At 33.4% G+C, this 24,801-nt stretch overlaps 2 protein-coding genes across 3 annotated transcripts in view; one reads left to right on the top strand and one right to left on the bottom strand.

Moving 5' to 3' along the window:
* Nucleotides 1-24,801, bottom strand: part of LOC150101113 (all-trans retinoic acid-induced differentiation factor-like) — a 131,050-nt gene that overhangs the window by 4,500 nt on the left and 101,749 nt on the right. The window contains exons 6-7 of one of the 2 annotated variants that reach the window (XM_090401363.1): nt 17,312-17,409; nt 8,737-8,882 (exon numbers count right to left, since the gene is read on the bottom strand). In XM_090401363.1, coding sequence (XP_090257489.1) covers nt 8,778-8,882; nt 17,312-17,409 — 203 coding nt within the window. In that variant the 3' untranslated portion in view covers nt 8,737-8,777. Of the gene's footprint in view, nt 1-6,972; nt 8,883-17,311; nt 17,410-24,801 lie in introns of those variants that run through there. The other variant, XM_090401362.1, reaches the window with a different exon arrangement.
* Nucleotides 1,861-2,622, top strand: LOC150101114 (E3 SUMO-protein ligase KIAA1586-like). Its single transcript, XM_090402166.1, has one exon. It carries the CDS (start codon nt 1,861-1,863, stop codon nt 2,620-2,622), a length of 762 nt encoding a protein of 253 aa, XP_090258292.1.

Raw genomic sequence — 24,801 nt, 5'->3', positions numbered from 1 at the left:
TAAAAAAAAATGCATATATACTAGACATTAGTACTGTCATCTCTCACTATAGCAAACACTGCTATAACAAAACCATTCACTAGAACAACTGCTGAAAAGTCCAAAATAAGTCACATAAGATATAAATGATACGTTACAAGAAATTCACTATAGCCAGTGCTATTTTTCTGGCAAAATGCACCAGAACAGTGTTCTGGCACCAATTTTTTTTAGTTTTTTAAATTTTTCAAAAATAATTTTTGAAATAATGTTCACATGTACATAACATATGTGCATGCAATTAGCATCTACATTTGTGGCTGTATGGACGTGTGATTGACAACATTCGAAAGATTTTCGGTAAAACACTTATTTATCTAAAATATATATTTATTGAATTGACGTAAATTTAACGTCATTATTTTCATATCTTTTTTTTTTTTTTTTTTTTTTTTTTTTTTTTAGTGTAAAAGTCTGACCCCCAAGTTTGAAAATGAGAAAGATTTCCAATTACTTCTCAACCACCAATCCCATTAATAAAAAGCCCAGAATAATAACAAACACAATGTCAAAAAATATGGAAATAATGGTGCCAGTTGATGTTTTCAAATCATCTCAAGCTAATCTTGAGGAGCAAAGCCAAACTGAAAATGACTGGCTGAATTGCTGGACATTAGATCTAAAAAATTATTTTTTGCTCGAAAAATGAATGGATGTATATTTGCAAAAAGAAACTTGGCTGTACGCCTTGCAGAAAAATTATAACTCTTGGAATTGAAACAAATATGGGAATGAAAATTTCCAAAGAATGGGCCAATAATGAGATTACATATTCTGGCAAAGATAGGAAGCTAAGATGAGCTCACTTGAAAAAAAATTTTCGATCACAGAGAATCTGCTGCAGCGTTAAAAATTGTTTCTGAAGCCGAAAAAAAACCCTTGAAAAGTTTTTTTAAAATCATTATTTCATGAAAAAGAAATAACTGCAAAAATTTTTCGAAATGCATATAAAGTAGCAAAGGAAAACCAATTGTTCCATAATTTTGAAAGTGAAATTGATCTGCAAGAATTGAATGGAATTGAAATGGGTCATATTCTTCATTCAACAAATGCATGTATTAATATTGTGAATCATGTAAGTGAAGAAATGAGAAAAAATGTGTTTAAAGAAATCGTTTCAAACCAAAAATATAATTTCATTGATAATTGATGAATCAACAACAATAAGTAATAAAACCATTCTCATAGTGTATATTCGATGCTGTATCGAAAATGTTGGAATTAATTCACCGATAAATTTATTTTTGGACTTGATCGAACTTGAAAATGCAACGGCAAAAAGTGTATTTGATTCCTTACTCCAATGTCTTCACTATTATGGGTTGACAGAAGATTATTTTTAAAAAAATTTAGTTTCTCTAGCATGCGATAATGCTGCTGTAATGTTAGGGTGTAAAAGTGGAGTGAAAAAATTGCTGTCAGAAAAATTTCCTTCTATTATAGTTTGGCACTGTGCTAATCACAGACTAGAATTATCAGTAAGTGATGCTGTAAAGGAAATTTCAGGAATCAATAGATTCAAATCATTTATTGATAAACTTTATGTCCTATTACCATGCCTCACCAAAAAACAGTAGAGAGTTGCATTTATGTGCAGAATCACTAGAGGTTGAGCTGCTGAAAACTGGAAGAATTTTAAGTACTCAATGGGTGTCATCTAGTTTCCGTTCAGTTTTGGCTGTGTGGAATAATTTTGAATCTCTAGTGCATCATTTTGAAGATGCAATACATGATCCTAGTAGAGATAAAAATGATAAATGTATTCATGATGGCTTAAGAAGAAAAATAACATCTACAGACTTTTTATTGGATCTAGGATTGATGTGTGATGCTCTCCAAGAATTGTCTGAATTAAGTTTGGACCTGCAAGACAGTGACATGAACCTTTACAAGGCAAATCAAACAATAAATGCACTTGTACAAGTTTTTGAAAAAAAAGACAGAATTTTGGAGCCTATTATCGATGTGCTGCAGCTGCTGTATGCGATCTGCGCTTTTGTAGAGTTTTACTTCACAAAAAAGCTCAAAAAAAATAATCCTCCTATTGACCCAAAAACATTTTATACCAAATTGAAAGAGTCGATTGAAAAAAGGTTGCTTGATAGTGAAGATGTTGAGCTAGCACTTTGGGCTCTCATGCTTGACCAAAAACATTGGCCTGAAGATATTGATGCTCAGCTAACATTCAGAGAGGCGGAAATTAGAAATTTGTCAATCAGACTGCAATTAAATGAGATTTGTGGATTCCGTGAATACATTCTCGATAAGACATACCTAGAAAAACTGTCGTGTTTGGTACATGCTCTAAATACCATTCCCATTTCATCAAGTGAATGTGAACGCGGATTTTCGCAGATGAATTTAATTATCACCCCAACAAGAGCTTCGTTGAAGACTAAAACAGTTTCAGCACTTTTATTCATCAAACTCATTGAACCACCTTTAAGATTTTTCGATCCTTCAAAGTATGTTGATCTGTGGTTACTTAGAGGACGATATTCGGCCTTAGATATTAAGTGCAAAGAAAGGAGTCGAGATGATTTGTTCGGCGAGAATTGGACAAACCTTTGGAAAACACTATGAACTTCTCTTAAATTATATAATGTTTTTACAAATTTACTTTTATATTTGGTGTTTGGTTGTATATTTTAATTTGTTTGTTTAATTTTACATTTGATCATGTCTAAAATAAAAAATACTTCATATATATATTAAGATATTAATTATATGAAGAGCCAAAGGCTTCAATTCAGTGACATAAACTTATTAAGTTAAGGGATATTACATCCCATATTGTTCCATAGCCAAATAAGAAACTCAAAGAGTTTCATGCTGAATATAGTAAATATATAAAGTTTGGTGAGTCCAAGCATAAGCAAATAAGCTAACTTATTTGCTTTATAGTCCATCCAAGCGTAAGCTAACTTAAATAAGTTTATGTCGCCGAATTGAAGCCTTTGGCTCTTCATATAATTAATAATTTATTAGGACACCTTCTTGGCAATTCTCATAGTAGGGTATATGTAAGCTACAAACTTGGTATTTCTAGATCTACCTACTCACTGATGAGACCTCAATAAAGGTTGAAACCGGTCTGGGTAGTGACCTTCTCTCACTCATAATGTAGAACAGTAATACAGCTCCTAGGAGCTGGGTTTCACATTATGGGGAAATATCAAGAATAGTGATCAGAGCTTGCTCCACCCTTACCATGAGTTGCCTCAGTGTTGCACTCCCTAAAGAGTCAGTTGTAACACTATCCAGGTATTTGCTTACGCTTGGACTCGCCGAACTTTATACATTTACTATATTCGGCATGAAACTCTTTGAGTTTCTTATTCGACTATGGAACAATATGGGATGTAATATCCCTTAACTTAAATACTGAAGATAAATTATATTTAATTCATTTATGCGACTCCGTGACAGCAACAGCTGCTTTATATTTCATTTAAATTAAGATTTGAATATCATTTTCTTTAATAAAAAGCTTAACAAGATGCAAGTTCCGGCACCTTTTTTTTTTTTTTTCCCTAGAAAAAAGCACTGACTATAGCAAACTATCTACCATCATAATAAACTACTCTTGTGGTCCCAGTGAGTTTGCTATAGTGAGAGGCAACTAATGACTGGTATTTAAAATAATGTGCATGAATGAACATATTAATTATTCATTTTGTATTTAAAGTGATGTGTATACTCAACATTATTTTTTTTTTCCAGTAAACAGTTTAATACATATAAGAGGGAGAGAAAAAAAAAGAGAAGTTTAACAAAAACTAATGTAATATTTCATTAATAGTATCTCAGCATCTTTAAAGCAGAGCAGTAATATACTATATTTATACATATTGAAATGCTGATGCACAAATTTCAGTTATTGCTAAGATGCAGAACACTATTAGAGTCCAAATAAATTAGTAACAACAATTTCAGGGTGCAGCTTTATGTACATTAAACATACATATATATACACATTTAAAATTAATCATTAACCATGCACATTGCACATTAAAATTATAACAAATTGCTTATTTTGTGATTTCATATATCATTTTTATTTTGTACATAATTTTAGGTCTCATTTACATTCATGCCTTGCAAATCAACTAAGAAAATAATATAACAAATTAAAACAAATTAAATTCATATATAATATGTTGCTGGTTGGGTGTCAAAGCAAACCCAAGCACTCATTTATATGATTTTATGTTCATGCTTAATTAAAGGCTAAAACAATATTCACAATAAATAAATAAATAACTGTAGGAGTGATTAGATGCACACATCCACTGAATTTATTACCTCAAGGTAAAACTTTAAATCTGAAGCCATAAAACTTAATTAGGAATGTTTATTGATATTTCAGTGTTAAATTCTGAATGAATGAAGATTTAATCCATGAGTATTTCATTCGGATTTTACAAGTAACTTCATTCCCGGAGCTAGTATTTGTATATCAGAAAAATATATGGCTGACTGTGAACCACCAACAACATTCATTACTAATGTACCTCTCTATATATATTATGTTGTAGTTATTTATGAGTTAAAAAGTTCCAAGAGTTAAAACTGTGAACTTTGTATTAATGTATAAATGTTTACATTATGGAGCAAGAAACATAATCGCCTTAAGAAGTTAAGACCTAAGGCAATCGCATGCGACGGAGAATAATTGCGCACGTAGGTTCACAATAAGTACGCTAGGGGAGAGAATGGCTCTAGGTGCGAGGGAGAAGCGAAGTACTGGACGCAAAGGAGAAGAAATGGGACGGAGAATGGTAAACCGCGCGCAGGAGATATATAGAGTGTGGTGGTGCCAGCTCATGGCTTTTTTCCGTTTCTTAGAGCGAGTGGTCATCTAGTTCGGGAGATCGCCAGGAAGGCGCGGACATGCCGACAAGGAGCCGACCGGTCAAGTAAGAATTCAGTTAGAGTACGAGTCCCGAGCCTGCGGAAGACACTATGCAGACGGAACATTATGCCGAAGCACTTGATCAGGTAGCGGCATGTTCGAGCAGTTTACTCCCAAGAAAGTGACCCATGCCCAAGCCCACAACACCCATTGCAATTTAGGAGAAGGCCAAGTGATACCAGAGTCGCTGGTAAGATGAAGAATTTGTTCTTTTAAAATTGTGTAATTAGAGAGAATTTACATGTCTGTCAGAGGAACTTTATGATATATTTAATTTCACTAATTGGAAGGACTTTAGAGTTAATACAAAAAGAGAAAGAGGAAACCTATTGTTTTATAAAGGAAGATTGTAGATTTACGTTAGTGCTGTGTGATATAACTATCCTGTCAACTTATTAGCCTCTAGAATTGCAAAATTGTAAATGAGATGTTAAACTAATAGTGGGAAATTGTATAGAATGTCAAGTGAGAATTGAGCTTATATTGGAATGCCAGAAGTTATTTGTATTGCATAATTTATTGATTTTAATTTAAGAATTAGTCTAAGCTCTAAGCAGTAACTAAATGTGTTTGTAATTTATCTGAACTGTTTAATAAATGTATTTATTTGTTAATCTGAAAACTTTCCTGATTTTGTTCTTTTTGCGCTACTCATAAAATTCTGAACCATTGCGGGAGTTAGAAAAATGAGTATAGCAACGGCTGTGATTGAGATTTAAGTATTGAGTGAATTTAAGTGCTAAGTGAAGTTATTAGGAATTTAAATAGTAGTGTACACTTCTGCATGTTAATTCTCCGACAGTGAATTATTTTCCTGTCTAGAATTTAGGATGGCGCAGCAAAATATAAATTTTTCCTAAATTCGAAAAGGGATTAACACCAGAGCCTAAACAAAGGAATTGGCGCTACCTTGAAGCAATACATTTGTTCTCCAAATCTTGTACACTCATCATCGAATTAATTAATGGCCAAGTATTAGTAGTGAGACTGCATAGAAGTAAACTAGATGGATATATAAAAAAACTTGACGGAATAATCAAGGAGATACAATAACAAAGGTAAACAAGTTAAACATTTTTAAAGAATAAAGAACAACCACAATTTTACAAAGGTGCAGCTGAGCAAGAATTTAAATAGAAATAAGTAATAAAAGGAGAATTAAGAATAAGATATAAATGAACTTTACCACTTCATAACATCAGATCATATAAATATTTTAAAGGTATCACACTAACCATGTGAAACTCAAGGATCAACACTTGGTTTCACAATTTCACATCTAATAATCTTCATCATAAATAAAAACTACATTCATTAACTTTTTCAGAAATAAGTTTTTCAATCTATATATTTCCTGTAGAATGATATACAAATATATATATATAATGTGTGTGTGTTTTTTTTTTTAAAGCAATTTGTGAGCTTGAGGAAAATGAAAAACAGTATTTATCAGTGGAGACAGTTCAGATAAAGATTTATTAGCTTTGTAAACTGATATTTGAAAAGTTTACCACTTTAGTTGTTCATAATCCATAAAAGTAAGTAAACAATTAACAAAGAAAATTATCTCAAAAGTGCAAACACCTGATTATCCATTGATTAGTAATCTATCTTTCAATATATTTTTTAGAACACTTATTTAGCATTACCACCTGCTTTCTTTAATTTCAGTTTGCATTTGCTAAATATGCAATGCAAACAACCTTTACTAAAATGAGGTGAGAAAACTTGAACTCCAATTTCTGAAGCTACACTATTACCTAAATTCAGTGTTTACAAGTCCAAAGTGTTTCAAAACAAGTGAAATTATTTAAGTATTATATATCTGTACAATTTTTAAAGGACCTGCTGAATTCTACTTATAAAGCACTTATCTAAATAACACTGGAGAGGCCATGCTCTTGTTAAAAAAAAGAAAAGAAAAAAAAAAAGACTGTTTTTGTTTCAAGATGATCCATCCATAAATTATGTGTGTGTATATATATATATATATATATATATATATATATACACACACACACACACACACACACACACTCAGATACATGTACTCCTGTCAGTACACCTTAGCAATCCTGAGCATATATGCATTCTCATGAAAGGATCCATATAATTCACTGGAACTTCTAGTAACAAATCTGCACAGATAAAGCATATTTACAATGAATGTTCCTCAGTTTTCACTATTTCATAATAATTATAATGAAACGTGATAATTTTTGCATAACTATTTCTATAAATTAAAAACAGTAAAGCTCTTTCAGCCCAGTTACATTTACTGTCAACATGCACATTTTTTTGATAATAAGTGTGTGTATGCTAACTACTCTAACAGTGGTTTAAATGCCATCTTGATAATACCAAAGATTACTCAGAAATTATAAAGCAATCCTTCATAATCCTTGCAATAATACAACAGACAAGTCAGTTCAGGAAACCACAGTTCTTCAAGGTGATCTTTACCCTTAAATATGACCAGGTCACTTCAATATATGGTAACTGAGGTAGTAATTTTGTATGGACAGTGCTTCTGTAACTCTATTTTTATTTTCTGCTTCTGAAATACACTAAATTTTTCAAAAGTTGACACTTAAATATCAAATTTACAATATGATCTTCGAGTTATTTTCAATACTTTTTCACCAAGCAAAAACCAAAGCAGGAGTGACTGACAAAGAGAAAGACAGAAATAATGTCATTGCCTTGCCAAACATTGTAGAGAGGAGGTAGCAAAAAATTAATTGTTACATAATTCAACCAAGCCAAAGTCTATCTAATAAAAACCAAACCTGAGGCAGAAATTTTAATTTCTTGTGGTCTCATCTCTTAGCTTTTCAGGTAGCAATATCATCATCATAAAGGTAACAATAAACGATGACATGGTGAAGTAAGTATCAAACATAACTTTATATTCAATATTTTAGCCTGACAAACAGAATGACTGACATTACAATTTTAATGCTGGAGCATTAAAATTGTAATGCTTAATTTAAAACTAGATATATTCTAGCATATGTAGTTTTGAATTGAACTAAATGGAATGGTAGATAAAATAGCATTCTTAGCAAATTTAAAATAAAGTGAATTTCAAAATAAACTAAAAACAAATTTGTGGTTGGCAGGGGAATGAGATCCACTTCTGGATGTCTGGTATAACAAGTGATTCAATAATAAATTAATTAACCTGATTTTCCTGTAATTATCTACATACAATTCTCTTCAATAAGGTTGTATATAAAGCAAGTGTGCTAAAATATATCAATAAAAACACAAAGTGATTTACAATAATCATAATAATACATGATATAAAACAAACTACAATCAATCATAAAATTAAGTGCCAGAAATTGTTCAGTAATGTGTAAAATAATGATATATGGATGGACAGAGAAACCTGGTTTTCATGCAGAATGTAGATTTAAGAGAAAATACCTATTTATCAAAAAAAAACTCTACTATACTTCCTTGAACTAAAAACATTAAATTGATGGCATTTCAAAAAATAAAAAATCCATGCTTAATCACAGATTCAGCCTGGATACAATATATACAAAAGTCTAGCGTAGTGATGAACGTACAAGGCACTTTTCAAACAAGACTATTTCATATATAACATAATTTGTAAATAAGTTTCTGATGCCATACATGATTTTCCATCACTTAAAAATATTTTTGCAAATAAACACTGCATAACACTAAACATATTCTTGTTCATATTCTCACTCACTAATTTTCCATGATTTGAAATAAAGTCTTGACATATTACTATTAAATTCAATTACCTTGAAACAATTTCTTTACTAAAAATTTCAAGATCTAAACCTTAATCCTGTTTGACATGTCTTCTTTGGGTATACCACAACACAACAGCTAAGCATACTGTAGGAATGGATACTGACATCACAAATGTTCCAATTGGAAATTCGCCCTAAAATATCAAAATACAAGAAGATATATGAAATTGGTATTACATGTGATAATCTGAAATTAATTTTTTTTTTTTTAGTCTGCCAAGAAATCTTAGTCAAAGATATTACATACAAAAAAAGTATAGCAAACACTGCCTATTTTAAGAAGTCCACTTTCAAATTTGCTTTTCTATGCACAGTCAGTGTAATACTGGTAAATAAAGGAACTTTTATGGATATAATAGCAATAGTGTTATTCTGGGATGCTTAAGAGTCAAAGCTATATAACTGAGAGGAGACCTCCACATAGCCTTTAAAGCAAGGATGCACAAACTTGTTAAGGCCGAGAGCCGCATAATTCCACTGTTACTTATGGGAGGGCAGCCAAAAAAAACTTGAAAGTTATCCACCATATATTGTTTATTTTATTTATACCTATCATAATTGTTACAAAAAAGGTAATAAAAAGTAAGTGAATTTAATTTGATGTGTGACACTGCAATGATTTGACAATTGTTTTGATATTTGGTTCGAGTTTTGTAGTAGCCAACTGCAAAATTGATTCTAAATTTTCATCAGTCAAAGCAGTTCCTATTTTTCGATTTGTTAATATTCATGACTGAAAAAGTTTGTTCACAAATATATGTTGAGCCAAAGAGGCTTGCACATTTTAATGCATTATCTAGCAACCATTTATAATTGTTTTTATTGACACAATGATAGAAGTTTAATAAATTGCCTTCGTTAAATTTATTTTCCAGGCTCTCATCATTTTGAATGTCGATGAGTTCAAGCTGTGTTGATTCGGGTGCATTTTCGGGCAAAGTGGCAACAGGATTGCTAAATAAAAGCAACGGTTTCTGTTTTTTTTTTTTTAAATCAGAAAACTGATCCTTGAAGGCTGATATCAAGTTATCAATCTTTTCAACATACACAGTTTTGAAGTTGACATTGAACTTTTCAGAAACTTTCTTATAATTAGGAAAATGGATGTAATTCCTGACTTCAGTTGGATTTGAAATAGATTTAACCTGCACTGAAAAGACAAAACGTGGCCGTAAGTCGCATATTTAACGTATTTAAATGATTAGTAATGTCAACCAGAAAGGCTAAGTCACATAACCAATCCGGATTTTTTATGTCATGGACGTTTTAGTTTTTTTTCAGTCATGAAGATTTCAATTTCATCAATTAAATTTAGGAACCACTCCAATGTTTGTCCACGACTTAGCCACCTCACTTCTGTGTAAAAAATTAAGTCACCATATTCACTTTCAATGTCTTCAAGAAACTTTTTAAATTGTCGGTGATTAAGGCCACGGGATTTTAAAAAATTAATCGTTGAAACCACAACTTTCATGACATGATCAATTCCAAGTTTCTTAGGGCACAAGCTCTCCTGGTGGATTATACAGTGGAATTGTATCAACTCATCGTCGTGCCATCCCAAATGCTATTTCAATGTTACCAATCCAGAATTAGCTCATGGAAGGAGCTCCATCAGTCGTGATACCTGATAATTTTGTCAGATCTAAATCAATTTTGGAACACTGTTCCAAAAGCCCAGTGAACATGTCATTAACTTTCGTTTGATCTGACAATGAAATCATTCCAATCAGCTCCTCACTTACCTCAAACTCTTGTGTTATTCCACGTGCAAATATTAATAACTGGGCTGTGGAAGTAATGTCAGTTGATTCAGCAATAGCTAATGAAAAATAGGCAAATTTCTTTGAATAAGATGTTAATTGGTCCTTTACATTTTCCGACATTCCAGTAATTCTTCTTTGCACAATCATCCTGTTTAACTGAATTTTCTCAACATTTTTGGCTGATTCAGGACAAATTTTTTTAGCAGCTATCTCAAGGCAATCTTTAACGAAATCTCCATCTGTAAATGGTTGGCACCATTGTGCTATAAGGCGAGATATTTCAAAACTTATTTCTGTTGCGATTTCCGAATCTTGAATAGGTTTTGTAAACATCACTTGCTGACCTGTCAATTCTCGTTTCAAAAATGAAATCTTTTCTTTACATAGTTCTTCAGGTATAGTTGAAAATGTAGAATGCAGACTTTCACAGTGTCTCCTTATATTGTATTCTTTAGGTATGGCTACAGCACTTTGCAAATCAAGCACACGATATTATTAAACGACTGCACAAAACCATATTTTTCGGTCCAGCTATTTTGAAACTGCCGTTTTTCATCCTGTAGTTTGCGTTTCCTACTTGGCCCTGCTTTATCTATTGTAGAATTTATTTTTTTACCATTTCCTAGGGGGTGATAATTAATTGTAGCAACCGCACCTACGAAAACAAAATACCCATATGACAAATAGACAAATTATAAAATTTGTTAACATTATTACTAACCGATTATCAAAAGTTTTGTGAAGTCACATCTTCTAAATAAATGTTATACTTCTAAATAAATCCACTACAAGTTTGAAAGATTCCCTGACTAAATTGAATAACTGTTGTAATACATATGGTATGAAGGTCAGCAATAAAAAAGACAAAGACAACGAAAATAGGCAGAATTATTGAAAATGTCAACTGCATTGTGAACGGAGAACCTGTGGAACAAGTAAAACATTTCAGCTACTTAGGCACAAGTAGCTGAAATTATATATGGAAATAGACAACAGAATCAACAAAGCATGGTAGGAAATCAATTGAATAAATTCATATGGAATAAGAGAGAAATTAGTCGGAACGCTAAATTAGTTGTTACAAGACGGTATTCAAACCCTATTTTAACTTATGGATCTGGGAGCTGGGTCAGAAGTAAAACACTTGACCAAAGACTAGAGACTGCAGATATGAGAGTCCTGAGAAAGATCAGAGGCGTGAACAGATGGCATCAATGGCAATGTCATATTAAAAACGAGAATATTAGGAAAGAACTTGACATTGTCAGCATCCAGAAAGGCATTAACAGAGCTAATCTAAGGTGATATGTTTAATCACTTAAACAGAATGGGCAAGGAAAGATTAGCAGAACAAGTGTTCTCTGCCAGGTTGGCAGGAAAACGACCCAGAGAAAGACCAAGATATAGGTGAATTGATACTGTACAAAGTTCCTTATATGATAGAAATATAAGATCTGATAATGTTGGAGTCTTGACAAGTAACAGACTAATTTGGAGGAAAATTGTAGATAGGAAGTTAGTAATAATGTAAATTTTTCATGTAGTACTATCATATCCTGTACACCCCTTGAGGATACATGGCAGGAATTTGATGATGATGATAGTGTTATTCCTATTTTTTTATTTTTTTTTCATTATAACAAGACTTTTAGTAAAGTTCAACAGATCAACTGTAGACTCAACTATACAAACATTATCCAGGAAAAAATGAAACAGTTCAAAAACAATAACCAAACTCGCAGTTTCAGTGACAAACTGAAGAAAACACTAACTGATCAGCCAGTGAGGTATATGGTGGAGTTGACTGCAAGGATAGCAAAATAAGAACACCACAGCAGATGACAAAAGAAATTAAAGAAGCAGTCTTGTAAAAAAAGAAAGCATACTAAAAGTTCCTAACAAAAAAATAAAAGAATACAGAAAAAAATAGAAGAGAGCTAAGCTATATGTAAAAGTAATAACTAAACAAAAAATCATTCAAGACTTCAGTAAGAATATACAAGATAAATATTAGGAAGGTGGCAAAATGTTCTGGAGACTATTCAGAAAGCTTAGAAATGGAAGAAAGAGTAATGTAAAGAGGAATCGAAGATGATAAAAGTTACATGAAAACCGAAGATAAGGATATTCTAAATGTCTGGAGTAATTACTTTGACAGGCTGTTAAAGAAAACAAGCAGTGACAGAAAAGCAGTAGAAAATATTTATACATGAGAAGAAAAAGTCATGTTCAGGGCAAACAAAAGTTGTCAAGATCAGATTTTCACTTTATAATGAATAGTTGAAAAATCATGGGAATATAACAATGATCTATACATAAGTTTTGCAGATCTGAAAAAGACATACCACAAGATACCTGAGAAAAGCTTTTCAAAATGCTACGGTTATATGGAGTAAATGAAACATTATACAGAGCCATACATATTTTATATTTGAGCTGTAACTCAGCAGTTAGAATTCAAGGAAATACAGGAAGATGGTATGACATAAAATCAGGTGTAAGACAGGGATGAGTGATATCTCCACTCTTATTCATCATTTATATGCAATGCATTATGAAAGAAATTCACATTAAACCTGATATTATGATCAAAGAAATCAAACTTACTACTTTGCTTTATGCAAAGTTCAAAAAGATCGAAATTATATAAACAGGCAGGAACATGGAAAACTTCAGATGCATTCCAATGGAGAACCTATAGAACAAATACAATATTTCAGCTATTTAGGCACAATTTTTAGTGAAATGGCAAATTAAATATGGAAATAGACAACAGAATAAGCAAAGCTGGTATGGTGGGGGAGCAATTTGAATAAATTTTATATAGAATAAAAGAGAAATTAGCCAAACCACTAAACTAGCAATATACAAGACAGAGTTCAAATTAATTTAAAGCTATGGATCCAAGAGTTGGGTTAGAAATAAAGCATTGATGAAAGATTAGAGACCATAGATATGACAGTTATGAGAAAAATCAGGAGCCTGAACAGATGGCACTGGTTGCACTATCATATTAAAAAGCAAAACATCATCATCAAATTCCTGCCATGTACCCTCAAGGGGTGTACAGGATATGATAGTACTACATGAAAAATTTACATTATTACTAACTTCCTATCTACAATTTTCCTCCAAATCAGTCTGTTACTTGTCAAGACTTCAACATTACCAGATCTTATATTTCTATCGTCTAAGGCACTTTGTACCGTATCAATCCACCTATATCTTGGTCTTCCTCTGGGTCGTTTTCCTGCCAACCTGGCAGAGAACACTTGTTTTCCTAATCATTCCTCGCCCATTCTGTTTAAGTGACCATACCACCTAAGATCAGCTATGCTAACACGTTCCTGGATGCTGACAATGTCAAGTTCTTTCCTAATATTCTCGTTTTTAATATGACATTGCCATTGATGCCATCTGTTCACACCTCTAATCTTTCTCAGAACACTCTCATATCTGCAGTCTCTAGTCTTTGGTCAAGTGTTTTACTTCTGACCCAGCTCTCAGATCCATAAGTTAAAACTGGTTTGAACACTGTCTTGCATACAGCTAATTTAGTGTTCCGACTAATTTCTCTCTTACTCCATATGAATTTATTCAATTGACTTCCTACCATACCAGCTTTGTTGATTCTGTTGTCTATTTCCATATTTAATTTAACATCTTCAGTAAAAATCGTGCCTAAGTAGCTGAAATTTTTTACTTGTTCCACAGGTTCTCCATTCACAACACAGTTGACATTTTCAACGATTCTGCCTATTTTCATTGTCTTTGTCTTTTTACTGCTGACCTTCATACCATATCTATTACAACAGTTATTCAATTTAGTCAGAGAATCTTGCAGACTTGTAGCGGATTTATTTAGAAGTATAACATCTAAATAAATAAATTCTCTGACTAAATTGAATTACAACAGTTATTCAATTTAGTCAGAGAATTTTGCAGACTTGTAGCAGATATATACAGAAGTATAACATCGTCTGCATAAAGCAAAGCGCTGACATTAACATCTAAAATTTTGATATCATGTTTAATACCACTTTCCTTCATAATGTGATCCATATATAATATATGGATCACATTATGATCTGTTATAGATAATGAATAACAGAAGGGATAATGTACATCCTTGTTTCACACCAGATTTAACATTAAACCATCTGTACTTCCTTCAATTCTAACTGCTGACTTGCAACTCAAATAAGGACTAAGTATTGCTTGATATAATGTCTCATTGACCCCATATAACTGTAGCGTATTGAATAGCTTCTCTCTTGGCACCTTTTCATATGCCTTTTCCAAATCGACAAAACTTAAATACAGTTCTTTGTTATATTCCCATGATTTCTCCACTATTCGTCGTAAAGTGAATATCTGATCCTGAGAGCCTCTATTTGACCAGAATCCAGCTTGTTCTTCACCAAGCTTTTCTTCCACAATTCTTTTCAACTGTTTCTCAAGTATACTTGCATACATCTTACCAGGAACACTCAATAGAGATATACCTCTGTAATTCTCACATTCAGTTTTATTACCCTTTTTATATATAGGTACTATGAGAGCTCTACTCCAATCATTGGGAATTTGTCCCTCTGTCCAGGCATTCTGAACTATGCAGTGCAGCCACTGTAAAACTTTTATACCACCATACTTCAGCATTTCTGGTCGAATATCATCTACTCCTGCTGCCTTTCCACATTTCAAGCCTTTGATGGCTTTTTCTACTTCAGGTATGGATATGTATTTCTGACTGTATGCCTGTTGAGTGTTTTTTTACCACTGTGCTGTCATCACTGCTTGCTTCATTTAGCAGTTTTTCAAGGTAATTATTCATTACTTCAAGGATATCTTTTTCTCCCGTTTTTATGTCACCTTTATCATCTCTAACTCCTTTTACAGCACTCTTTCCTCCATTTCTAAGCTTCTTCAACAACCTCCAGAATATTTTGCCACCTTCTTGATATTTAGTTTCTATGTTCTTGACAAAGTCCTCTCATGACTTTTGTTTAGTCAGTTTAACACACTGTTTAGCTTTCTTACATTTGTCTCTGTATTCTTTAAGAGCACAAGCTGACTTATTTGCTAGTAACTTTTGATATGCTTTCTTCTTTTCCTTCACTGCCTGTTTAACTTCCTGTGTCCACCATGGAGTTCTAATTTTTCTATCCTTGCAGACAACTTCACCACTGAATCTCCAAGGTTTGGTTCCTGTTCTCAAACTCTTTCATTTTTCCTTCAATAATCTTTGTGTATTTTAGTCTACAGTTCACATCTGAGAGCTGCTCAACTTTTATTCGCTTTAAAACTTTCTTACATGTCATTTTTTTCAATATGAAATTCCATTTTATCCTGCTCAAGACTAAATAGTGATCACTTCCAATTTCAAATCCTCTGTACACTCCAGTGTCCTGCACCAGGGAGAAAACATCACCATCAACATAACATAGTCAATGAGACTTTTTTTATTCCTTGCCTCTTCTCTCCATGTGAATTTGTGCACATTTTTATGTTGGAACATGGTGTTAGTAATAACCAGTTCATGTTCTAAGCAGAAATCCAACAGGAATTTGCCATTATTATTAACTTTGCTCTTTTCTCCAAATTTTCCCAAAACATTTTTGTATGTCTGACAATCATTTCCTACTCTGCTATTTAGATCATCAACAAGGACAAACTTTTTCTTTTTCATTGTGTCAGTAGCTTTCTCTAGAGCCTCAAAAAATCTTTCACTTTTACCTTAGTAGAACTTTCTGTGGGACCATAGGCACAAATAAGTCTCATTGTCCAGTTCCCCATTCTGATATTTGCCCAAATCAATCTACTTGACACTGCCTGCAATATTCAAGAAGATTAGCCTCGTGTTTTGTGTTGAATACTATGGCTACTCTTTCTTTTCCTTGACTGTTACTGCCTGAATATAACATTTTGTATTTATTGCTCAGAAAGACCTCACCAGTTTTTTTTTTTTTGTTTCAGTCACATCTATTATGTCGATCTGGTACTTATCTAATTCCTCCACTAGCTCCATTTCTTTGCCATTTAGGCTTCTTAGGTTGATAGTACCGATCTTTAACTCTGGTGATGTTGAGTTGGGGTGTGTTTTCAGATATGTTCCAGTAGCTGACTTTTCACTGTTCGCCCTGGTTCCCTGGTGAAAACAACGGGGGCCTTGTTTAACTGGGTGATGCTCCAGCCGGCATGAAATTTTGTCATGTTGTACCATCATTTTGCATTTTGGTTTAATCAATAGGAATACAATTTGGTCGGCTAAATCCCAAATTGCTAGCCCATCCTCGTTCGTTCAGTATCCAGGTAGATACCCAACAGGGTGCACCACGAGAAGGTGAGGATTGGACATTAGGTCAGAATCCCTGGTCGGTTCTCTGCATTCCTTTAAGACTATGTGGAGGTCTCCTCTCAGTTATACAGCTTTGACCCTTGACATTGTTTGCATTCCAGAATGTGTGAGCAGGGCTAATCTAAGGTGGTATGGTCACTTAAACAGAATGGGAAAAGAGAGGTTACCAAAATAGGTGTCTAATGCCAAGATGGCAGGAAAAGACCCAGAGTCTAGATGAACTGACTCAGTCAGAAGTACCTTAGAAGAGTGAAATGTCATATACGATAATATTGGAGTGCCAACGATGAAATATCAGTTCATTTAGTACAGTCAATATATTTACTGTTCTCTTTAGGGTGCAATATAAAAGCTTTGCACTCATAAGTGAAACAAAGTCAGACTTGCTATTTCAATAAGAAAATTTTACTCACTGTAATAATGTAAATATTGTGCTTACCTTTTGTAAACACTTATATCCATGATAATCTGGCAGACAGGCACATCTAGCACTACCAGGTCCCACATGATTACAGTACCCATCGCTGGTACAAGATACTGGAGAAAAAATAAATAAAATACGTATATATATATATATATATGAAAAACCTTTAATGACTAATACCGGTTTTTCATAATATTCCAACTGAGTAAAAATGAATTCTATAAATATATATATAACCACAAGATCAATGAAAAAAAATTTTAAAATATGCAAACAGTGCATAAATATATAATATCTTATGCAGCATTAACAGCAAGGTGAATTCCAAGTTTTTACAGATAGGCATGCATCACATGTGTGTGTACGTGCACACAGCCAATTCTCCCTATAGTAATCTATAAATTAATGATATTGGAAATTATACTGATGATGATGCAAAGATAGCCAAGAGCAATCGATAATGACTGTCAAGTGTAAAGTTATGCACTTTGGAATGATATATCCAAAGTGCATAACTTGACACTTGACAGCCATGAGATATCCAACAATGTATTATATTGGTGAGATCATTCTTGGAGCAACTGACAAGGCAAGAGAGCTTGCAGTTATAGTGGATAGGAAGTTGAAGTTCAAGGGTCATGTAGCAAAAATTGCAAACACTACTTAGAGGATTACTGCAATGTAGAATGACCATTGACAAATAAGGATATGGAAGTCATTTTGCCTCTTTTACAAGGCCTTGATACAACTACACACACACACACACAGACTACTGTGTACAAATTTGGTCTCCTGTTGGGATGATATTGGGATTATGGAATATAGATTACAAGGATACACTGAGAGTATGTGGACTATATGGGGTATGATAGAGATCTACAAACTTCTGAGAGGGCATTATTGATATTTGCTGATAAAAATGTTCATTATATATATAGAATGTGGGGAGAGGACAAGAAGATTTGAAGTCTGTGTGTGGTTAAGAGTGGGTGGGAGCTAGATTTTTCTTCACAAAACCCTGAGTTAGTGGAATAGCTTGCCAGTTCAAGTAAGGAATGCATCTAGTGTGAATGAATTTAAGAAGGTATGACAGCTGGTGTGGATGATGTATAGCCTCCCTTGATAAGTCCTTACCTTCCTGGAGATCTAATAATAATAATAATAATAATAATAGCTACCCAAAAGTTCAAGCCAAAACCTGATAATATCAATGATAGTTTTTTTTTTTTAAATAGAAGTCACTCCAGCAAATGTTTCTTTAAAAAAATACTAATTCTTTTTTATCCTTACATGGCTGCCATTATGAGAGAGGGTAAATTACTGTATGTACTGAACTTACAAAATTACTTAAATTACACACTTTTATATCTTTTTTTTTTTTCAGCACTATAGTGGTAAAAAAAAAAAAAAATCTAAGTAATCTCACCTTATTCAAAATGACATATGCAATACAGAATTCAATTGTTCAGGTTGGCTAGTATATATTCTCATTCATAACTTATCTCCATAATTTATAAACATCCTTTATTTTCATTCTTAATTTAATTTTTTTAATACACAAACACAGGACAGTTCAGACATGCTCATCAATGCTAAATTACAGTAGAAGGCCATCCCACATATTTTCAAAGCTTAACAGTAAAGAATTAACTTTATATATTTTTATTATGCTCCCTTGTAGAGCAAATTCAGTCAAGTTCGAGTCAACTTGACTGAATTGTTAAATTTATCATGTTATTAGATAAATTTAACAAATTATAACTATCCAAGTGATTCTCAAACCAGCATAATATAATTTCTCCATGCATTTAATGACTCTTCCTTGGATATTTCTGATTCTTTGATATCCATTAAAAGTCTAGAGAAGTAAAGCTGTTAGCCATAATCTAATACTGGTCTGACCAGAAACTAATGCAGCATTATCTTGACTTCATTTAATTAACTATCAAAATGGCTGAAATGGATCAAACATAATGATCACTTTACAATTTTTCAAGGATAATATATCACCAGGTTTCTGTCATTCAATTCTACTTCACTTTTAATGGTTGATCAATTAACAGATTAACTGTGATGAAAATATAACTATAGCCTATTCACCTGGCTATTCTTCTTCTTTTCAGCCATTTTCTGTCCACTGCTGGATGAAGGCCTCCTCCAGTTCCTTCCACCTTTCTCTGCTCTTGGCAATGGCTATTACATTAATAAAATTAACCATTTTACTTTTGAATTAACACTTATTATGGCTGCCAAAAATACCCATAACAGTGCAAAATCTTCCCTCACCCCTTTCAAAATCACTTACTCTAGCTGCAGGAAAACATACTTGAGTAACATTCTTATAATCTAACCTACAGGCAACAGTCTGACAGTAATGGCTCCATTGTGATAGCTCCTGAGATGTCATAGATATCAAGATAAAAAAATATACATAATAAATATAAGATAATTTGAAGTCTCTACTTTATTTTCATACACTTTCTTCAACATTATCTCCCTCTGAATACATTTTCTCCATCACATAACAAAATGTTGGAAGTTATGGTAAAATTCTTCACATAGTTTACAGAACTAGTTTTTTTGCCTCTACTTTCTGTGTGTCATATTCAAAATGGATATCCTTGAGATGTATCTTCAATTTAGGAAACAACCAGAAATCTGATGGAACCAGGTCTGAGTGAATTGCCATTACAGTGAATGTGGTTGTGAGCAGCCTTGCACTGTCATGTTGCAAAGATAATAGCTGTTCCTCAAAACATGAACACAATTCATTTATTTCAAGTTATTCAAGGTCTTAAAAATAGCTTTGGAAATTTATTGTTGCCCCTTTTACTATACAGTCCTGGTGAATGATAGCTTTGATGTCCCAGAAAACAGTTCGCATGCAGTTTCAAGCAGAAGGTTGTTATGAACTTCTGCTTTGTTGAATGTAGCAATAATAATGAAAGAATATAAAGAAACTGAAATGGGAATAAAAATAAATAGCATCCACATTAGATTTTACTGATGATCTGTTGTTCAAAGCAAAATTAAAAACAGAGTTATGAAATATGGTGAAATACTAATAAAAATAAGTCAGAATTATGGCCAAGTATTAAATACAGTATATGGTAAGCAAAAAAAAAACCAATAAAATACAAATTTAAGAGTAATGATTACAGAAGATAGAACAACAGTTATGGAAATAAAATCAACAATAGCAGGCAAAAGAAGCATTTTGGAATAAGAAATTATTAATGATCTCCGGAATAAATCAACAGACCAAAATAAGAATAATAAAATCCTATATATGGTCCACATTGAATTATGGATGTGAGATGTGAGCATATACAAAATCCATAATCAAGAAATTGCAGGTCTTTCAGATGTAGTGCTGTAGGCGAGCACCGAAGATTTCTTGGAAGGAGAAAAAAAAACTAATGAAGAGGTACTGAAGTTAATGGGAAACCAAAAGAGCATTCATTGAAGACCTTATAAAGAGAAAGTGCAAGATGGCACATATTAAGAGGATCAGCACAAAAAATGTCTCTGGAAATACTACAGGGAAAATTAGAGGGAAGAAGATCTCCTGGTAGACTAAGAACTTCTTTAGTTGTTGATGATGATGAGAAAAAATGAATGGGTAATAAGAGCTATTATGTGATCAAAAGGGTGAGCAAAGGAATTGACATTGGCATACCATGAGAACTAACCTCCAAATTGGAGAAGCTGCTTAAGAAGAAGATGGCAATATTCTACAGATTGAATTCTCATTTTGGAATCATAATGATAAACCCATTCAAGATTCTCTGGAGAAAAGCATTGCTCTTCCTTTTGCAATAATGAATCAACAAAACTCAATTTCATCTTCTTGATGGAATGGACCAGAAAATGATTCAAATCATTCTATCAACAAAAGCTGTTCAATTATAACAAAAAAAAAAAAAAAAAAAAAAAAAAAAAAAAATCTTTCATCAATCAGTCTTCAACCTAAAATTGAAAATTACTCTACTACAATGTCTGCATATAACCAAACATAAAATCAGTAGGTTCTTGTAACTGCTTACATACAACACTGTTTGATATTGACAACTGAATTTTTAATTTTGGATATTTCTGCCATATTCAAAGGACTATTAAATAGCCCAATTGAACATTACAAGAGAAGAACTGAACATACCATAACTGGCTTGCATCCAAAACTCCATCCACCTAAACCAAAGCTCAGAATAGTTGCAAGAAAGCTATCAACACGAAAAATTACTTTGACAGAACTAAAAGCAGAACTTGAATCCTGTCCACATGGCAATCATGAATTCTGATATCTAGCTAAAGCCACTGGTTGCAATTTCTGCCCAACACTACTCCCACCACTGTTGTGTCCTGATGGCTCTGTTGCTTCATCACCCACAGAAACACTCAATTCCCTCTTCCCCAATTCTCATATTGCTAATTTTGGTAAATGTCCCCCAACCAATGTCCAGTGTGTCTGCCAAAAAAAGAGATCAGGAAATTTTTGCTCAAATTGGATACCAAAACTTCTCCTGGCCCTGATGGCATGCCTCCAATTGTCGTAAAGGTCTGTGCTCTTGAGCTGACTCCCATTTTGTGTCATCATTTTACGTCCATATATTCCACTGGTATTTATCCTGCAGTATGGAAATTAGCTCATATTCAACTTATCCCTAAAAAAAAAAAAGGGGAAAAAATCATTTCCCTCAAACTAGCATCCAATCTATCAACACTCAACTGCTATGCTATTTTGAAGACTCTCAGCTAATAAATGACCAGGTGGTCATTTATTAGCTGAGACAGAACGTCCAGTCAGAAAGCTGGCAGTCCAACTGCAGAGTTGATAGACCAAATGATGGGACTTGACTTAACAGACCTTTGCGCTAGACCTGGTCAAAAGCCTTGGAGATATCAAGGGACTTGTCAAACTTTTCCATGGTATTTGTCCATATGCATATGACATTAATGAGTAGATCACCTGTTGACCTACAGTGATGGAACTCATACTGATGGTCATTTATTAGCTGAGAGTCTTCAAAATAGCATAGCAGTCGAGTGTTGATAGCTCTTTCCATTACTCTGGAAAGAACTGAGTAAGAGAAATTGGATGCTAGTTTGAGGGTAATGATTTTTTCCCTTTTTTTAGGGATAAGTTGAATATGAGCTAGTTCCAAACTTCAGGTTGTTGAATCTTGAATAGAAAATTTTATTTTTTAATTTAGTTTATTCAGGATTCAACAAGAATTGGAAAACAATTAAGAGATAGCTTTAGTATAGAAACTGATTGCGAAAGGAGAATATAGAATGAATAATTTATATAACGATACAAAGCGTGAATCAAAAATGGCAATTATTCTGTGTGAAGAATTATGTTTTAGTTAATTGTAACGGCCATAATATGTTCTATGTGAAACGTATGTAATCTAAAGTTCAAGGTGCTTGGGCGAGCGTTACGCTTGCGGCAGTGTAAATTATCGGAAAACGGCTCATGCTTGAATTTGCAGAAGATGCTGACCTAAGGAAACCCAGATAGACTAGTGGGGAAAAGAAGGCGAGTGTCGGGCGAAGATTCGCAAGAGAAAAGAGGGTGCTAAAGGTGCGAAATAAAAAGGGTTAGCCCCCCCCTTGCAGAAAGCCTTTCTTTTTTATCGTGGCACTTTCACCCTTGCTCGAGTCGTGACCGTTTGGTTTTTGACCTGTTCTTCTCAGACGAGTGGTTCTATCTCGCCTCGTGATGGATCCAGAATAGCCCATAGATGGTCTATATCGGCAGCCGTAGCTCCCGTATTCATGACCATTATGTGGAACAGGATCACCGGAAACAGAACCAGACCAACGTGGACAGATCACCAGCCGTGCTGAAAGGGGCAGGCGAGACAACACCATGTATGACCACGTGCGTAAAGGTAATTCTACGATGTTCCAAACTAAGTTTTCAAGGAAGGAGAACCCAGTATTGTATGCAGAAAGTGGACTATCTTGGTAAAGTAATGTTTTATTCTCTCTTATGTTAGAAGAGAAGCATGCTGTAAAATAAGTATGAATTGCAGTTAAGTATTAAGTGTGAATGAACATTCTAGTGAGGAACTTTAGGTGATTAGCATTAACTGCAAAAGTCTAGCTCTATAGGTATCTTTGTCTCAGATTGTGAATTAGGTAGAGTGCGATAATTATGATTTGTAGCCTTTAACATAGCTTGATAGGATAAATTGAGAAGATTAAAGTTTTGATATATGTATTGTGTACAGTCAAATGAGTGGATCTTAAAAGGAGCCTATGTTAAATTTCCAATTAAGTTCTAGATATCAATGATAGCTCCTTACCTGAGTATGACTTTAATCTAATAGTGAGAATGAATGTAACTATGTACAATTTAGTGATCTTAATAAATGTTCTTTATGTTTTAACCTAAAATTAGTCTGTGCCTGAATTCAACTCATCGCTCATAAATTCGGAACTTAATGTGGAGAATAATTGAATATTTATAGGCCATGATTGCAAACATCATTGAGTATAATTAGTTAGATAATTAGGTGCTGAAGGATAAGTGTAGGGATAATCACCTCTGTATAATTTCTGAGAGAAGTATCCTGGTTAAGGATTCCTCCTAACCTAAGGATACTGGCTGGCACAGCAGAACAAATAAATTTGTCGGTATCTGACAGGGAAACAACTCCAGACAGTAATTACAAGATACTTGCCTCCAACAAGGAAATAGGCCCTTTGTCCGAGAGTTCAATACACGTGGTTATTCTATATAGTCGGCCAAGTAGATAGATAGCCTTCGTAGTTTAGCACCATAGCTTGTGTTAAGATAGGATTATCAGGGTAATCAGTTAAAGGCAGAAATAAAGTAAATCGCTTAACACAAGGACGAGATGTTGAATATAGATATAGAATTAAAATAAAGAATTGAAGGTAGATATTGAAAGTAAAGAAAGTGAATAAAATATAAATACACGTAAATATAACAAGGTGATGGTGGATGGTTATTTATTTTTTAAGTATACAACCAATATAGGGGTTCCACAAAGCTCTGTTTTCTCATCCACTCTATTCCTTCCATATATATATATATATACAGGGTGTTCAGGATAAATTTGACATATTTATAATTAATTATATTTTTCCGTAAGTTACATGTATTAACACACACTTCTCTTCATTTAAAAGTTTGGACCCTTCTTCATTCATATACAAGATGTCAGAAAGGATGGATAGCTGGAACCCACCTGAATCATGGAAGAGAATAACTTGTATCATGATGATTCGTGCCCGCCATCAAAATAAGGATATTACGACTGCTGCCCAATGCTCCCTGAATACAGTAAAAACAATCAGGCATGAACTAGAGACTTGCAATGGTGACTACGAGGATGTAGCAAGAAGAAAGATCCCTAGCAGACGATCTGATTGCGTTCGTACAGCAGAATTCCTCGCAAATCTGCAGGAACAGGTGTTGAAGAACCCTGGCATTGGAATTCGGGCTTTGTTCGTGGAGTTGCTAACTGTAG

This window comes from Typopeltis vanoorti, chromosome 12 (genome assembly GCF_054136105.1).
Source record: "Typopeltis vanoorti isolate ZY-2024b chromosome 12, IOZ_Tvanoo_1.0, whole genome shotgun sequence".
Classification (NCBI taxonomy): Eukaryota; Metazoa; Arthropoda; class Arachnida; order Uropygi; family Thelyphonidae; genus Typopeltis; species Typopeltis vanoorti.
This window is presented reverse-complemented; position numbering and strand designations above follow the sequence as displayed.

Coding starts and splice junctions, on each gene's coding strand:
- LOC150101114 (XM_090402166.1), top strand. CDS start 1,861: ATGTGTGATGCTCTCCAAGAATTGTCTGAATTAAGTTTGGACCTGCAA.